This window comes from Dendropsophus ebraccatus, chromosome 3 (assembly GCF_027789765.1).
Source record: "Dendropsophus ebraccatus isolate aDenEbr1 chromosome 3, aDenEbr1.pat, whole genome shotgun sequence".
Lineage (NCBI taxonomy): Eukaryota > Metazoa > Chordata > Amphibia > Anura > Hylidae > Dendropsophus > Dendropsophus ebraccatus.
Window position 1 is genome coordinate 90,187,234 of NC_091456.1, and position 16,526 is coordinate 90,203,759.

The following is a 16,526-nucleotide window of genomic DNA, read 5'->3' on the forward strand; positions in this document are numbered from 1 at the left end:
CCTCCACATCAGGCGCCCATAGAGTCAAGGCTAGACAACATCCCCAGTGCCCTGACGCAGTTCTTTAGGATTCTCAGGATCTTTTCATTTCTAATACTACTGTGCAAAGAGCAAAGGCACAGTGTGACATAGGGGCTCCCATAGGTGATATAGACCCTGATGCAATACTACAAGGGGACTGTCCACAAAGCATAATGCATAAATTGCTTTGACAATTACCAACTAAGCGTGACTTTTGCTATTTAATCTCTAAAGTAAAAGAGACTTGCAGGGCTGAGATAGCGGCTGACCAGCATGACATTCATCAGATAACAGCAAGAATGGAATCACTGGAAGACGATGATGATGAAACTAGAGCTTATATAGCTAATCTCCAACACACAGTCTCCACTGAATCTTCAGCCCTGGGGGATCTACAACGCCATGTAGAAGATCTGGACAATCGTGGTCGTCGTAACAATATTCGAGTGCGGAGCCTACCTGAAGCCACACATGATGAGAACTTGGCTGAGACTCTGGAAGCTATATTCAACACTATACTGGGGGCCCCTTTGAAGAATTTTGAGTTTGATGGAGCCCCTATTCAACTTTTCCTGTATCTATCTTGGATAACCCTGCAAAAAAAACTAATTTGCATCCCTTGCTGGCCGTCCTGAGAGATCACCAAGTCCTGTAACGGTGGAGCTTCCCCTTGCCCTAACTGTCCGTAAAGATGACCGTTCTGCAGTCCTTCAGGACCCATCTGATCTATCTCGCTTTTGTGACATCCTGGACGTTCCACCCCTCAAAATTTCTGAATGGACTGTGGCCTCTTCTCCGGTACGGCTTCCCAAAGTGTGGCAACTTGCTGCTCAGAAGCGCCGTTGTCAGAAGTCTCATGGATCCCCGGGATCGCAGCGGTCCCCTCCTAGTTAAGATACCTGAGGAGCCTCCCTACCATGCCTTTTTGTAGAGCTTTATGACTTGTCCCCTGAAATTATTTGGGCCCTCTGCATATGTTTGTCTTTTCTGCTGTCCGTGTCTTTCCCCTTCTTCCCCTTCCTGTTCTTCCCCTTCTTGCTCACCGATCATATTTTGTAATCTATATGCCCCCAATAAATCCCAGATTCCCTTCCTTCGCAGGGTTCTTAAAAAACTTGCCACGTACCCACCTGCACCCAGGATCTTGGGGGGAGATTTTAACCTTCCCTTCTCATCCACACTAGACAGGCACTCTGTGGAGGGGCGTCCACCTTCTTCAGACCTCCTTAGACTCTCTACCCAATTTTGTAAACTTATTCGAGAATATCATCTCTATGATTTGTGGCGTATTGACCACCCTACAGAACACACCTTCTCCTTCTTTTCCCATCCCTGTAAAACCCACACTAGAATGCACTAGAATCTTTTTGGCAATATCCCTGCAGTACGCATGCTTAAGGGGGCAGACATAGGTCCCATTTCCTGGTCTGATCATGGCCCTGTCACCGCCTCCTTGGCTCCCTCAGTTTCGGCCATCAGACAATGCCATTGGCGTTTCAATGAATCTTTGCTGAAACACCAACTTTCAAGAGACTCTATTAAAGGGCGCATAACCTCATACTTCAATGAAAATGAGGGCACAGTGGATTCTCAGGCCACGTTATGGGAGGCCCACAAGGCGGTGGTTCGGGGTCATTGCATTGCCTTGAATTGCATTGGCTAAAGAAAGACTCCATGCAGAGGATCTGTAACACTAAAACCAAGTTTGCTGCCTTGGAGCGTCAGCTATTATCCCACTCCTCAGTAGTGGTATTGCGTAAACTTGTAGCTGAGACCTGCTAATGCACAAGGTGGAGCGCTCCCTGATGTATTTGAGGCAGCGTTTTTATGAAAAGGTCAATAAGGCTCATACTCTTTTGGCCCGAATGCTCCGGGATCGCACAGCCACTTTGTCCCCACAAGCTTTGAGGGACTGCACTGGTGCTCTCAAGTATCACCCTAAAGATATTGCTGATATATTTGTTTCCTATTTTTCACAATTATATTCCCTTCCTTCGTCCCTCCCTCTAGACCCGGAGACTCGCAGTAGGCGGATTGCAGGGTTCCTAAAGGACTGCAAGCTCCTGACACTGTCAACTGAAACGGTGGAATCTCTGAACGCCTCACTGACTGCTGAGGAATTAGCAGAGGTGCTCAAATCTTTGCCTGCTGGGAAATCTCCGGGCCCGGATGGGTTCACCTATCTGTACTATAAAACTTTTACCCAGGAACTTTCCTCTAGACTTCTTTCCCTTTTCAATTCATTCCTTCAAGAAGATGCTATTCCTACTACTATGTTATACTCTAACATAACACTTACACATACCCAAACCAGGTAGGGACCCCCTAGATTGCTCTAACTACCGCCCCATAACCTTATTGAATTCTGATTTAAAATTGTTCACTAAACTTCTTGCCAATAGGCTGGGGTATTGGCTCTCTTCAGTGATAGACCAAGACCAGGTGGTGTTCGTTATGGGCCGCCAGGGTGCTAACAACAGGAGGGCAGTCGATATAACAATAATAAACAAAATGACCAGGCCCTCCCTTTGAGCCTGGATGCTGAAAAGGCCTTTGATCGCCTTGGCTGGCCCTTTTTGTTTGAAACACTGAAAGCGTTGGCATCTCAGGTCCCTTCCTCTCAGCTATATACGGTCTCTATTACCCCATCATCTCTCCACTCGGTTTCCTCTTCGGAATGGTACACGTCAGGGTTGTCGTTTATCGCCTTTGCTTTTTGTTATGTGCATTGAACCCCTGGCATGTGCCATTCGGAATGACCCAAACATAAGGGGGGTGAAGGTTAGGGGGAGGGAGTTTAAGATCGTGCTCTTTGTGGACGATGTGCTTCTCACTTTGTCTGAGCCTCTAACTACCTTGCCAGTCTTGCATAGCCTCCTGCAATCTTTTGGAGTGCTATCAGGCTATAAGATCAATACTGCTAAAATGGAGGCTATGACTCTTAATGTGCCTGATGGTCGGGAGGCTCAGTTCCATGAGAATTTCAAGTATCGCTGGACCTCTACTAGTATTAAATACCTAGGTATTCGCCTCACCCCATCTTATTCCTCATTGTATTCTGCCAACTATCCTCCCTTGTTTTGGAGCTACGTACCCTTCTTTTTACAAATGGACTTCACAGTTTATCTCCCTCCTGGGTCGAGTAGCTTCTGTTAAAATTACGATACTACCGAAGTTATTATATTACTTTGAAACCCTTCATGTGCGGGTCCCCCTAAATAACTGAGATCCCTTCAATCAGCAGCTTTCCAGTTTATCTGGATGTTTAAGCAACATCGAATACCAAAGTCAGTGATGATGAGTAGCAAACACAGGGGGGGCCTGGTGACCCCAAAATTTATTCATTACTATTGAGCGTCCCATTTACGCCACATACCTTGCTGGGCCACATACCATGCTTATAAAAAGTGGACTTATATTGAAGAACTCTGGCTGGCGCTCCACCAACCTAATTTCTCCCTGTGGAGTGCCTCGCCCCCTAACTGGCCACCGACTCCTCTCTTGGGGCCTATTCAGTTCACCAAACAAATATGGTCAGCCTGTGCCAATAAATTTGGGCTCTTTTCTAAGAACTCCTTGCTGCTGTCTTTTCTTCTTCACCCCTCTTTTTCAGCAGGCATGAAATCCTCAGTTGTGCAGACATGGGGTGGTAAAGGCCTTTTCCAATTTGCGGATGTAGTAGATCCTCTCTCTCGTACCTAGCTAACCTTTGATAGACTTCTGAATCAATCCTGCCTCCCCATGTCTGTACAATGTACTTATACCAGACTGCATCACTACATGACCTCAACTCTGGGAAGTACTACTGTCTTGAAGCCCATAGGATTTGAAATGCTATATCAAGCTGGTACATCCACCAAGGGCCTCATTTCGGATATATACCTAATATTGGGATCAGGGGGTACTTACTCCCCAGTTAGACATGGATATATGAATAAATGGGAGGCGAACCTGTCTAGATCAATATCCCCAGAGGCGTGGCAGATAATTTGGGAAAGAGCGGCCACCTCCTCAATTAAATTACAAGCTCTTAATGCATTGGTATTATACACCTGAATTAACTGAAACTGAATAATTTACTCTCTCCAAGCTGTTGGAGGTGTCTAAGAGCTGTGGGCTCCCTCTATCATATATTTTGGACATGTCAGGATATTCGGGGACATTGGAGACAAGATGTATTAGATACTCAGATAGCCCTAGACCCCTTGGTGTATCTGCTTAACTTAACCCCTAAGACGCTTAAGAAAAAGCCCACAAAATTATTACTCTAGATTTTGAGGGCAGCTAAAACTCTGATAGCACGTAGCTGGAACCCCCCAAATACCTGGAACTAGTCTCTCGAGTTAAGGAAATGAGGTCCTTAGAATATCTCATAGCCACACTTGACTTGACTTGACTTGTGTGGGCCCCTTGGGACACCTACTGTTCTAGAACCGGATTAACCTGTTAGATCCCTGTTCAGTGGACGACTTATCCGGCATGTTCTTCCCCTCACCTACCCTTTATCTTTCCTAGTGTTTTCCTCCTTTGTCGTTGTCATCTATGTTTGTCTTTATTGTCAAGTTGTTTTTTGTTCCTCTACTAAATTTGGTTGATCTCAACTTCCATTTTACATATGTTGCCCAGAATGGGCCTTGGTAATGCTTGTGTATCACATGCCTAGAAATGGTTTAATCGGCCAGATAGGCCTTTCTTTGCTTATTGCTTTAATTTACATTCCCTGCGAGGGTTGTACGACTGTAAGCAGCCTGTTTGTTTTATTTTGTCTTGTTATACCCTAAAAACAAATAAAAATTCACAATAAAAAAAATGATACTGTAGTTAATTATTGGGGGGAGCTGGAACCAATTAAACATAGTTACATTATTTCCTATGGGAAAACACTGCTCGGTTCTCAAACTGCTCAGTTCTCAAACTGCCTTGCCGAACCAATTAAGTTCGAGTTACCACTGTACTTATAAGCTATTCTTTATTCTTAATAAAACTGTGTGTTCCTTCCTACCAGATTTGGCAACAAACAAGATATATTAGATAAATACAATTACAATACTTAATGCCATAATTATACTTAACCACTAAAGGACACAGTGAATTTTGGCCTTAAGGACCAGGACCAATTTTAATTTTTGCATTTTTTCCTCCTCGCCTTCTAAGAGCCATAGAGCTATTATTTTTCCACAACATGACTGTTAGGGGGCTAATTTTTTGCACCATGATATGAGGCAGACTTTATGAGAGGATCCCTGATCGCACTACATGGAGGTAAGTTTTATACCTCCTGCAGTCAGGGAAACCAATCGGGGGTCCCCATCGGACAGAGACAGGAGCCATTCCTGTCACTGGCACCTAAACGCAGCGATCAGCAGCATTTAAGGGTTTAATGGCGGGCAGCAGTGCAATCGCTGTTTCCTGTCATTAGCCGTAAGGATTTGGCTGCTGATATGAGGCAAGCTTAACTCGCTTCATAGAGCCGCTGGGCTTAATGGTGTATTAGTACATCATTGGTCCTTAAAGGGTGAATTAAACTAGGTCACTGATAATTACCTTTTAATTGATCCATCTATACAGGTTACTGTAGGGAATGTTACAGCTGATTCATAAGGAAGGGCATAATGATAGATCACATTGCATGGCTTGAGATAACACAACTTTCTATACTTATACATTACTTAACTATCAATTGTCATTATTTCAAATTACCCACTTTGTGGTGTATATATAGTATGGTAAACTCCCAGGGACTTTATGTGAAGAGATGTCTAATCCCAACAGCTAAATTACTAGCAGTGCTGCTATTGCTCTCCTCTAAGTACTTGTAAAAGCCCATTATCCACCACTTATGTCTTCTTTGTAACGCTGGGGCTGTAACCAATGCAGACACACCATAATGCTTAATCTCCACTTTTTCTTACAATACAAATCTGTGCCAAAACGCTACATAAAATAAGAGGGGAGTTAGCAGGCTGAATTTTGCAGGTTATAGCCCCTGTGGATTTGCTATGAAGAACAAAAATGGGTGATTATCTTGTTATGTTGGTTCCTTAATTTTTGATGATTGTTGTATAACTTCCATTGATCCTAATAAAAAATCACTATGCATTACAGTGTATTTGTCATTAAAACAAACTTATGACATGTCAAAAATTCTGATCACCAGACAGGAAAACCAATGGGAAGCACTACATGTCTGGAGATAACCTGTCATGTATTGTCGTGAGCCAGTGTGCAAAATGCACTACCACCTGCTGCTCCCGCCTTGTTCTCCTGATTGGTAGGGGTCTCAGCAGTCGTGCACTTCTGACGTGTCCCTATTTTTTTAATGACAGTGCCCACGTAACTTCCTTTCCTCCCCCCAGTGCCTCCTGGCAGACAAAATTACTTATATAGCGGCACAGGGATTTTTGAGGGGATTTCTGGGACTAAGAAAATAAATCAGTGTTTGATTGATGAGTACAAAGGGGCTACGGCATCTCTACAGTTCCATATTCTTTTGATTGTTTTTAAATGTCTGTTAGGATATGTGCACACTGAGGAATATGTGAGGAATTTGAAGCAGAATCTGCTTGAAATTCCTTCCGAAAAGTATGAACAGAGTAATGTTCCATTGTGTTCAAAGGGATTTCCGCTCTGTTGATCACACAGCAGAATTTTCTGCCGCGGAACCACTTTCCACCCAAAGAATTGACATGTCCATTCTTTGGGCGGAATCCGCTAAAGAAACCCTATTGGACTTGAATTCCACTCAAAGTGCCCTTGCACACTAAGGAAGTCACGCGGATAACTTGCCGAGGATTCCATCACTCGCACTCCCGTCTGAGGTTCTGCCGATCCCATAGGCTCCATTCTATGGTCTGTTGGATTCCGTTGTCTGCCCAAAGAAGTGTCAATTCTTTGGGTGGACGGCGAAATGCGCCCGACCATACAATGGAGTCTATGGGATGGGCGGATAGTCAAACAGGAGTGCGCACGGAATCTGCGGCAAGTTATCCATGTGATTTCCTCAGTGTGCAAGGGCCCTAATTTTACTGAATAGGCGAGGAAAACTATCCTTTTTAATTCCTCACCTCAGTGTGCACATACCCTTAGATGCGGGTCTTACCTCTAGGATCCCAACTATCTTGAGATCGAGGGTTAACCAGCCCTGTCCGGCATGCTTGCAGTGGTCAGAGGTGGTCGGGAAATCTTAAACAGCCAAGTGACCAAACATAGCTAATTTCTGTAAAAAAAAAACAACACCACACCTGTCCCCAGGTTGTGTATCCTATTACTATACAATTCACATCAGTGGAACTGAGCTGCAGCAACACACACACCAAGGGCAAGAGAGGCCCTGCTTGTCAATTGCATTTATGGAAGTTTCATGATGTACAATCTATTATTAAAACAGCTTCCTTTTTAGAAGAATTAATTTAGTGGAATGCAACTGTTCTTGCCCTCTCTGTGACACCAGCTGGATACAGGCCCTCTTTTTGTTGCTTGTATTCTGTGAATTGGTGCAGGTATGAGTGTAATAAAAGACTCTTTTCCTCTCCCCATTCATACTAGCTGTGCTGACAGTGCTTGTAGTACATCTGAATTCCAGTCATATGGCAGTATAATAAATTATGCCAGGGTTAGGCTATGTTCACACTGTAATACAACGGCCGTTGTATTACAGCGCAGCACCATCTGCATTTTTATATGTTCCTGCAGCTGATACTTAGAACAGGCTGTGAACAACGGCCATTGTTTACAGTCTGCCTGATGGAAATAATTGACATGTCAATTGTTTCCATGGCCGTAGGGGAACAGCGGCCGTTGGGCAATACATCGTGTGCACAGCGGCAGCTGTTTCCTACAGGATTCAACACAGTGTATTCTTTTTTTACAAAAACGGATGTTGTTATAATCGGCAACAACGGTCATTCTAGTCAAAAAAGAGTACTGTGTGTGAACACAGCCATATAGGATAGAAGGCTTGTAGCATGTTGAGGGGGGGGGGGGGGCAATGAACTCATATATAAACATCTTTTCATGGTAATAGAAAAAAACTGCACTCAACTCACAGTAGCTCCTTTAAACCTGTTCACACATGTTGGGTGTGACACAGATTTTGAAAAAGATATACATAATTTTCTTATGGAAAGTTTCTGCACAGATCTCCATCCACACTGGGAAAAAAATTGGCTCTGGAAATAAGTTGCATTTAGATTCCATATGGAAAAGCCAAGAATTAGCCCCAATTAATGACAGTGGGGTTATTCCTCATGTGTATCTACAGTAACGTGTATCACCCTCATGTGTATCTACAGCCCACATCTTGGAAATCTGCAACAGAAATGTTTAATGCCAACATGTGAACATAGCAACAAAGGAACAGTCAGGAGTGTGAGGTAAGGACTAGAGATGCGCGAACCTCGAGTCGATCCGAACCCGATCTTTCGGCATTTGATTAGCGGTTGCTGCTGAAGTTGGATAAAGCCCTAAGGCTATGTGGAAAACATGGATATAGTCATTGGCTATATCCATGTTTTCAGACAACCTTAGAGCTTTATCCAAGTTCAGCAGCCCCAGCTAATCAAATACCGAACGTTCGGGTTCGGATTGACTCGAACCCGAACCCGGTTCGCTCATCTCTAGTAAGGACTCCTTCACACTGAGTAAAACAGGCGGAATTCTGCAGCGGACTCCACTCAGACTCCCCTCTTTCTCAGTGTGTCAATGGAATGCCTCTGGTGTCGCCGCTCTTCACTCAAAGAACTGACATGTCAATCCTTTGGGCAGAGGCACGCAAGGCATCCCACTGACATACTGAGGCAGGCTGGATTCCACCTGATTACTCAAGTCAGTGTGAACATACTCTAAGGCCACATTCACACGTTCTGTGTTCCGCGTGTAACACAGACATAAAATGCCTGTAACCGAGTCCTCCTCCCGCCCGGGCAGCATCTGTGATAAGATGCTGGGAACAGGGGAACTGCATTAATATGCACAATGCACAATACTGATATAAAACAGCATTTGGATATTTTCACACATAGTATTTCCATCAGTCTTTTGGTCAATCTTTTTTCAACCAAAACCATAAGTAGATTAAAAACAGAAACTTCAAATCTTTCCGTAATAATTTTGCCCTGCCAGTTCCACTAATGATTTTGGTTGAAAAAACACTGACCAAATAACTGATGGAAATACTGTACTGATTTGTTACCCAACAGCCAGCTGAGGCATGACATGCTAAAAATCTGATGAAAACCCAGTTTATAGCATCGTCACATGACAGTCACAATCGGGATAACCCCAAACACTGATGGATTGTCCCATCTCTTTTGAGCCATCTAGTTCATTCAGCAACCATCATTAAAAAGTAGGTCAACCTATGCAACAGACTCCTGGCTACTTAAAGTAACACTTTCCTTTTTAACATGTTCTCAAAAATGATCATTTTATGTTTTTGTATTTCCTCTTTTAACCACAGAGAGCAGAAGTAAAAATAATTGGTTAGTAAAAATTATTTTTATTGAGGCAACACACCAAAGAAGAAGTCTACTTCAATTAAGGATCTTTTACACAGGCCCATTATAGGCAGCAAGCACCCCTAGAAACGCTCATTCAGTGTAAGAGTGCCAGCAAACAGCAGACGGCCAGGAAAATGCCAGCTCGTCAGCTTATTGGATCAGGAGTCTGCTAACAATAAATGTTAATGGCCGTACAAACGATACAGAGATCGCACGTGCGGCCTAGTCATGCAATTAATTGTGCAATCTAGCTGATGTGGCCACGGGTGGCTAAAGAGCGCTGCATGTCAAAGGACCCTTAAGCCCCTAATCCACGGGGCAACTATGAGGAGCAAACGAGCGCTATTAGCGGGGGAGCTGCATGGGTGTTTGCTAGATCGTCCGGGCAGCCCATAGAGGATAGTGGCGGTCTGCTGCCGCTGCTCCTATTCCACGGAGCGATGGCAGCAGATTGCTGCTATGTCAGTCGCTTGTTTTTCAACAAACAACTGCAAAGATCAGCCGATATGAACGATGTCGGCTAATCGTTGCCTTCTATTCCACGGAACGATTATCGTCCGTAACGGCCGGTATCGGCTGATTACGGCCGATAATCTTTCCGTGGAATAGGGCCTTTAGAATTTGCTAGTGAAATGACACCAATAAATACATGGTTTAGTATGAAATTAGTATCAATATCCATATTAATACCCATGGATTTCGAACGTGATGAGCTATAAGCTTCACGAGTCATAGGTGTCCACATATCTTTGGAAATTTCCAAGCACACTGTTCTGCAGAAATAAATAAGGGTTGTATGATGCTACATAATGTAAATCTGGTTTATCCAGCACTTACACAATTTAGTATTGATTTATTCATACTGACCTATTGTTACATGTCAGTTTTTCCATACAGTGAATGAAGAAAAAATGGTCCAGGTAAGGAAGAGGTTGGCATGCTATGCTATATATGTCAGCATATCTTTCTGCTAGTATCTCGAGATATATTACAGACATACTCCACTTCCCTGATGTACGCATATGCTGCACTGCCCAAGGCTACAGGAAATAGTGTGGCTTATTTGCCAACCGTATACATAGTACATCCTGTTATTCTAAAGTTCACTTCCTAGACTGGCATATAAACCAGATGTTTATGTGATGTGTCAGAGTCAGGATTACTTCTTGGTGACACTGATTCTGTGAGACTGTATTCCGCATTACCGCCTTCTGCAAGGCAGTATGGCTTTTATCCCTATGAGCTTTTACTATAACTACTAAGGTCCTATTATGTGTAGTAATGGCTTAATCTGTTTTGAAATAGGAAACCATGGCTAATAACACGTATACATTGTACAATATCAATATAAAAAGGTCCGATCTACACAAATATGACGCTACTAAAAACTAGAGCTCATGGTGCAAAAAATGACGCCCCAGACAGCCCCATAGGTGAAAAAATGACACTGCTATAGGAGTTACAATAGGGCAATTTTAACCATAATTATTTGCAAAAATGTATGTAAACAAAATAGTAAAACATTAGAAAAGCTATGAAAACATGCATATCGTGTTTGGACTTACGTATAGAATAAATATAACATGTCAGTTTTACTGTAAAGTGCATTATGTAGACACCAGAACCCATTAAAAGCTACAAAATTGCATTTTTTTCCAATTTCAACCCATAAATAATATTTTGGGGGTTCTGTCGTATTTTTTATGGTAGATTGAAAGGCTCCATTACAGAGTAGCACTGTCCCACACAGATCACTGCACTTGGCTCACTCTAAGGCGGCCATAAACATGATATAGCTGTCATACACCTACACTGGTTCCCATAAACCATTTATAAACCACATATCTGAATGGAGTTTCCTGTGAACAGTCCCACTGAGTGACTATGTTCTCACTACGGCATTGTATCAAGGAAAGGCTGCAGTCTATTGATAATGACGCCCGCACATAATGATTATGATCAATCGTCCTTATCAATAGATTACCGCTAAATGGCGGCATGTTACCATAGTGGGAAAATAGCCAACGTGAGATTTGGAAATGGCTGAAAACAGGGAAGGATACGTGTCAGGCCAATAATGGTATCGTTTGTGGTGGGTATATGAGCGTAGCCAATAGGAAACACACACACAGTCACTTCCCTTCTCATAAACCAGGGAACATCTGGACCCCCTTACAGGAGACTCTCACAATGGCAGATGTCTCTCAGAATGGGAGATGTCTCTCACAATGGCAGATGTCTCTCAGAATGGGAGATGTCTCTCACAATGGCAGATGTCTCTCTGAACCCTCATGTCACAAAGACAGATCACTGCTTACAGTCACTGACCAAAAAATCCTGGGTGCAAAGAGAATACTGAAAAAATGTTACAGATCACTCACTGTACAGATAATATTAAGCTGGCGCTCAGGTGGCAACCTGTGGCACACATCGGCTGCCCCACATAATAGGCTCTTCTAATCTATTGTGTCTATATTTGTATAGAATTCACAATTATACTACATATATATATATATATATATATATATATATATATATATATATATATATATATATTATAATGTAGTGTACAGTATACAGAGATCTCCCTGTATCAGTAGGGTTGTATACCAGCTTGGGGTGCCCCCATTCCCCTGCAGCAGCCCCACAGCTAGTGGGCTTGTAGACAACAGAGAGCAGCATGTTTATTCCCCCCAGCAGGGATGCGGCGTGATCACTATACACAGCTCGGTCACTGACATGTCCACTCCACACACACAGACAGACACACACACACATACATACACACACACGTCGCCCCCAGGCCTATGCAGCAGGGGGTCCGGCGACAATAGAGGGCAGGATATGGCACTTACGTGAGGACCCCGCAGACGAGGAGAATGCCCGTTGTTCTCCATCCCGATGAGGTACGCTGCGCTGTACGGATTGCCGGTCGCTGTGTGTGAATCCTGCCGGCTGCCTTACTGGATGGGCATGTAGTATTCCATTGATTGGCATCCGTACTCCATTCTTAGCGGAGGAGGAAGCCACGCCCATTATGTAAATGAGCCCCCAGTCCTCTCGCCCGGCAGTCGTGCGGGTTCCGCTCCGGCTCCTCACATGATGCGTGATCTCCCCGCCTGACTGTGTGGGGAGGGCTCGCGCTCGCCGTGCAGATGGTGGCCACATTCCTGCTCACTGCTCTCTGATGACTTGTACCTTCCTACAGCCAAAGGCCTCTGTTACCTTCTGCTGGATCAGTCTCTAGTAGTTATAACGTAGCTCTGCAAGCAGTTACCTTAGTCTCCTGTTAGTCAGTGCTCTATTGGGGGCATGGCAGAGAGCAATGGCACAGGATGAAATGAAGGGAGGAGAAGGAAGCAGATCTGTCATTATGCTTTGAGTATTTTCCATATATATATATATATATATATATATATATATATATATATATATATATATATATATATATTTATATATATATAATGTTCTTACCCCACCAGGGTCCCCCTGTCTCGTGTTCCCAGTACCCTAATGCACGATACCACCACCACTTTGGATGTGGACTTAGCAGTGACAGCCTGTCAGCCAATCACTGACTGAGATGGGACAGCGCTGTGGCCACTGATTGGCAGAGCAGGAGCAGCATTTTGCACTCCTGACCATGGTTCATTCTAAATGGGACCACAGTCTAAAGATTACCGTTAGTAAGACACTACGCTATCATGGATTACAATCCGGTAAGGCATATAAGATTCCCCTGCTTCTGCCTGCACCATGTCCAGACCCTTTTGAAGTTGGTTAGTGACCATCTGCATGATCCAGAGGAGGCATGGGGAAAATGTCATATGAGATCAAAATAGAAGGTTCTGGTATCAACTCCACTTGATTTGTTTGGAGGAAGAAGGATGAGTACAACCCCAAAAACACAGTCCTAACCCTGAAGCATGGGGGTGGAAATATCATACTTTGAGGGTGCTCTTCTGCAAAGGGGACAGAACAACTACGCTGTATTAACTCCTAAACGACCCATGACGTAACTGTACATCATGGTGCCGCTAGGGGAGTTCAGAGGGGGCCGCGTATTGACCCCGCTCTCAACCGCTGCAATCCCAGCTGCTATTAGCGGGCACGGTCTGATTGCTGTGCCCGCTAGTTAGGGATTTAGATGCAGCTGTCAAAGTCGACAGCTGCATTTAAATGCCTGTTGTCCCCTATCCATGGTGGTCTAGTGGACGCGATCGCGGAGGAGCGGTTCTTGCATTTGAGCCATCTGGGTCAGTGTGTAAAAAAAAATATTTTTTTTTATTAATAAAAAGTCCCCTCTGTTAAAGTGACTCTGTACCCACAATCTGACCCCCCCAAACTGCTTGTACCTTCAGATAGCTTCTTTTAATCCAAGATCTGTCCTGGGGTCCGTTCAGCAGGTGATGCAGTTATTGTCATAAAAAACAACTTTTAAACTGGCAGCCCGTGCCCTTTGGCCGTGGCTTAGGGCCCTATTCCACCGGACGATTATCGTTCGCATAATCGCTAACGATTAACAATCTCAAACGACCACTATTGTGAAAGACCTGAAAACGTAACTCATTTCCATGGAACGATAATCGTTACTTATGATCGTATTTGCGATAGTTTTTTCTTTGCTATTTCTTCGCTATTGCGTTCTTATCTACTGCGAACGACCAAGCGATGTCTTATTCAATGCCAACGATTTGCGAACGAGCAACGATAAAAATAGGTCCAGGTCTTATAAAGCGATCAACGATTTCTCGTTCAATCGTATGTGTATCGCCGCATGCGTAATTGCCTGAACAATTTAATTATCTTGTGCGGTAAACGGTGTTTTCAAAGGGCAAAATTGCGCATTTTTGGTTGCATCAAATGCAAGCCTGGTCAAAAACTACAGGAAACCTCTGACCTCTGTAATTGCAAACAAAGGTTTGTGTACCAAATATTAAGTTTTGTTTCTCTATTGTATCAAATACGTATTTCATGCAATAAACAATTATTCAAAAATCAAATAATGTGATTTTCTGAAATCTTTTTTTATAGATTGTGTCTCGCACAGTTAGGGTGCGTTCACACCTACAGGATCCGCAGCAGATCTGCAGCAGATCCGCAGCAGATTTAATGGTGCAGATTTGATGCTGTGTTCAGTTATTTAAAGGAAATCTGCTGCGGATCTGCTGCGGATCCGCAGCAGAAAATAAGCTGCGGATCCGGTAAGTGTGAACGTACCCTTAAAGTGTACCTTTGATAATAATTACAAGTCTCTCCATCTTTTGAAGGTGGGAAAACTTGCAAAATTGGCAGGTATCAAATAAGTATTTTCCTGACTGTATAATCCTGCTGTCATTTAGGGTAGGAGCTGATGGCTCCTGTGCTGCTCTTCTTATTTCCCGCTGTTGTGTTGTTTGGTGCTTAACATTTTGATCGTAGTTCAGCATGTAAATTAGCTTGTTTGGTGCAATGGGGGCATTCCACTGCACCTCAATGCACAATCCCAATTGCCATCTTGCACATCCCCTCCTACTTATGTGTATTCATATAAGCATAAGTAGTGACGTCTCCCTCCTCGGCCCAAATCTCGCACTTGCGCAGTAACAGCAGCCCTATACTGTACGAGCACTGTTACTGGATTTGGCCAACATATTGGATTAGGATCAAAATGCTCCAAAACTGTGCAGCAGAGGGAAATAAGAGCAGCACTGGAATTAGCAGTTTCTATCCTACAAATAAATATCGACAGTATGTACGATCCTGCTGATAGTTTCTCTTTAAAGGGGTAGTTCGGCATTTCTCTTTTTCCGTTCCCCACCTTTCCACCCCCCCACCCCCCTGGAAGTTAAAGTATACATACCAAATCACTGTCCACCCACTCCTCTTCTCTTGGGTCTCTTTCCTCTTTGCTGTCTTCTATAGCAGTGAATGGGAGAGGAAAAGGCTGGTGGTGCACATGCGCACCAGCAGCCTTTTCATTGGCTGGAGCGCATTACATGGCTTCCAGCTTGCTCAGCCCTGATTGGCTGAGCTTGCTGGAAGCCATGTGATGCTCTCCAGCCAATGAAAAGGCTGCCGATGCGCATGCACACCAGCAGTCATTTCTCTTCGATTCACTGGACCCGGGCCCAGAAGTGGGGACAGCAGCTGAAAGCTGGGGACGTGGCCGTCTGGCCATTCGAACGGCGATGGTAAGTATTTATTCTATGTGTGTCTGTGTTTTTTTTTTCTTGGGCACTACCCCTTAAAGTTAAAGAAAATTGAGGTTTTACTTTAATGCCGAAATCACCTAGCCCTAGCTGAGGGCACTTTTAGAGGCTCAATAACAGCAGTGACAGTACCCAAACCACCCTGTCGCGACGCTGAAGGGTTTTTCTAACAAAACCAGACAGGTTTTTACAAATTTTTCAACATAGGTAAAGGCAAACTAAGGGTATGTTCACACTACGAAATAATAATGTGAAGCCCCCCAGCAGTATATGAGCTGGTAGGGAAAGATTGTCCATGGATCCTATTGTAACTAATCTCCAGCATTACTCTAGCTCCTGTGTCCATTGGGTGGTCCCATGGTCTTTCGGTGGTCCCTTGGTCTTGGTCTCCTATTGGTCCCTTGGTCTTCCGATGGTCTTGGTCTCCCGGTGATCCCTTGGTCTTCTGGTGGGCCGCTCTCATCCACCTAAGGACAGGTATTTATTGGTTTTGTATGCAGTGGATCTTCTCGAGGAGTTCTTATTCTTGTGGCTTGTCCACCCCGCAACGTATAGTATAATAAGATAACAGCTTTGGATCATGAATTCTTGGATTCCGGTATATATGGCTGATCTATAGATCATCAGGCTTCTAGGGTGATAGGTTCACTCTCCTCTCCGCCTTCCTGCACCGGGGAGCGGCACTCACAACTTTCTTCTTCTTTGCTTGATTCTCTGAAAAACCTGCTTGATTCTTGTTGTCAGTTCTAGGCAACATAAGACGCAGATCACTATGAGCACCAGGATGACCATGGCAGAGACTACAAAAAAGATAATC

General features: G+C 43.9%; 1 protein-coding gene across 2 annotated transcripts in view; it reads right to left on the bottom strand.

The window, feature by feature from the left end:
* The window catches only part of GNE (glucosamine (UDP-N-acetyl)-2-epimerase/N-acetylmannosamine kinase), a 52,730-nt gene extending 40,211 nt beyond the window's left edge, over nt 1–12,519 (bottom strand). The window contains exon 1 of one of the 2 annotated variants that reach the window (XM_069962202.1): nt 12,374–12,519. In XM_069962202.1, the coding sequence (XP_069818303.1) occupies nt 12,374–12,415 (42 nt within the window). In that variant the 5' untranslated portion in view covers nt 12,416–12,519. The remainder of the gene's footprint in view (nt 1–12,373) is intronic. The other variant, XM_069962205.1, reaches the window with a different exon arrangement.
* Nucleotides 12,520–16,526: the final 4,007 nt, after the last annotated feature.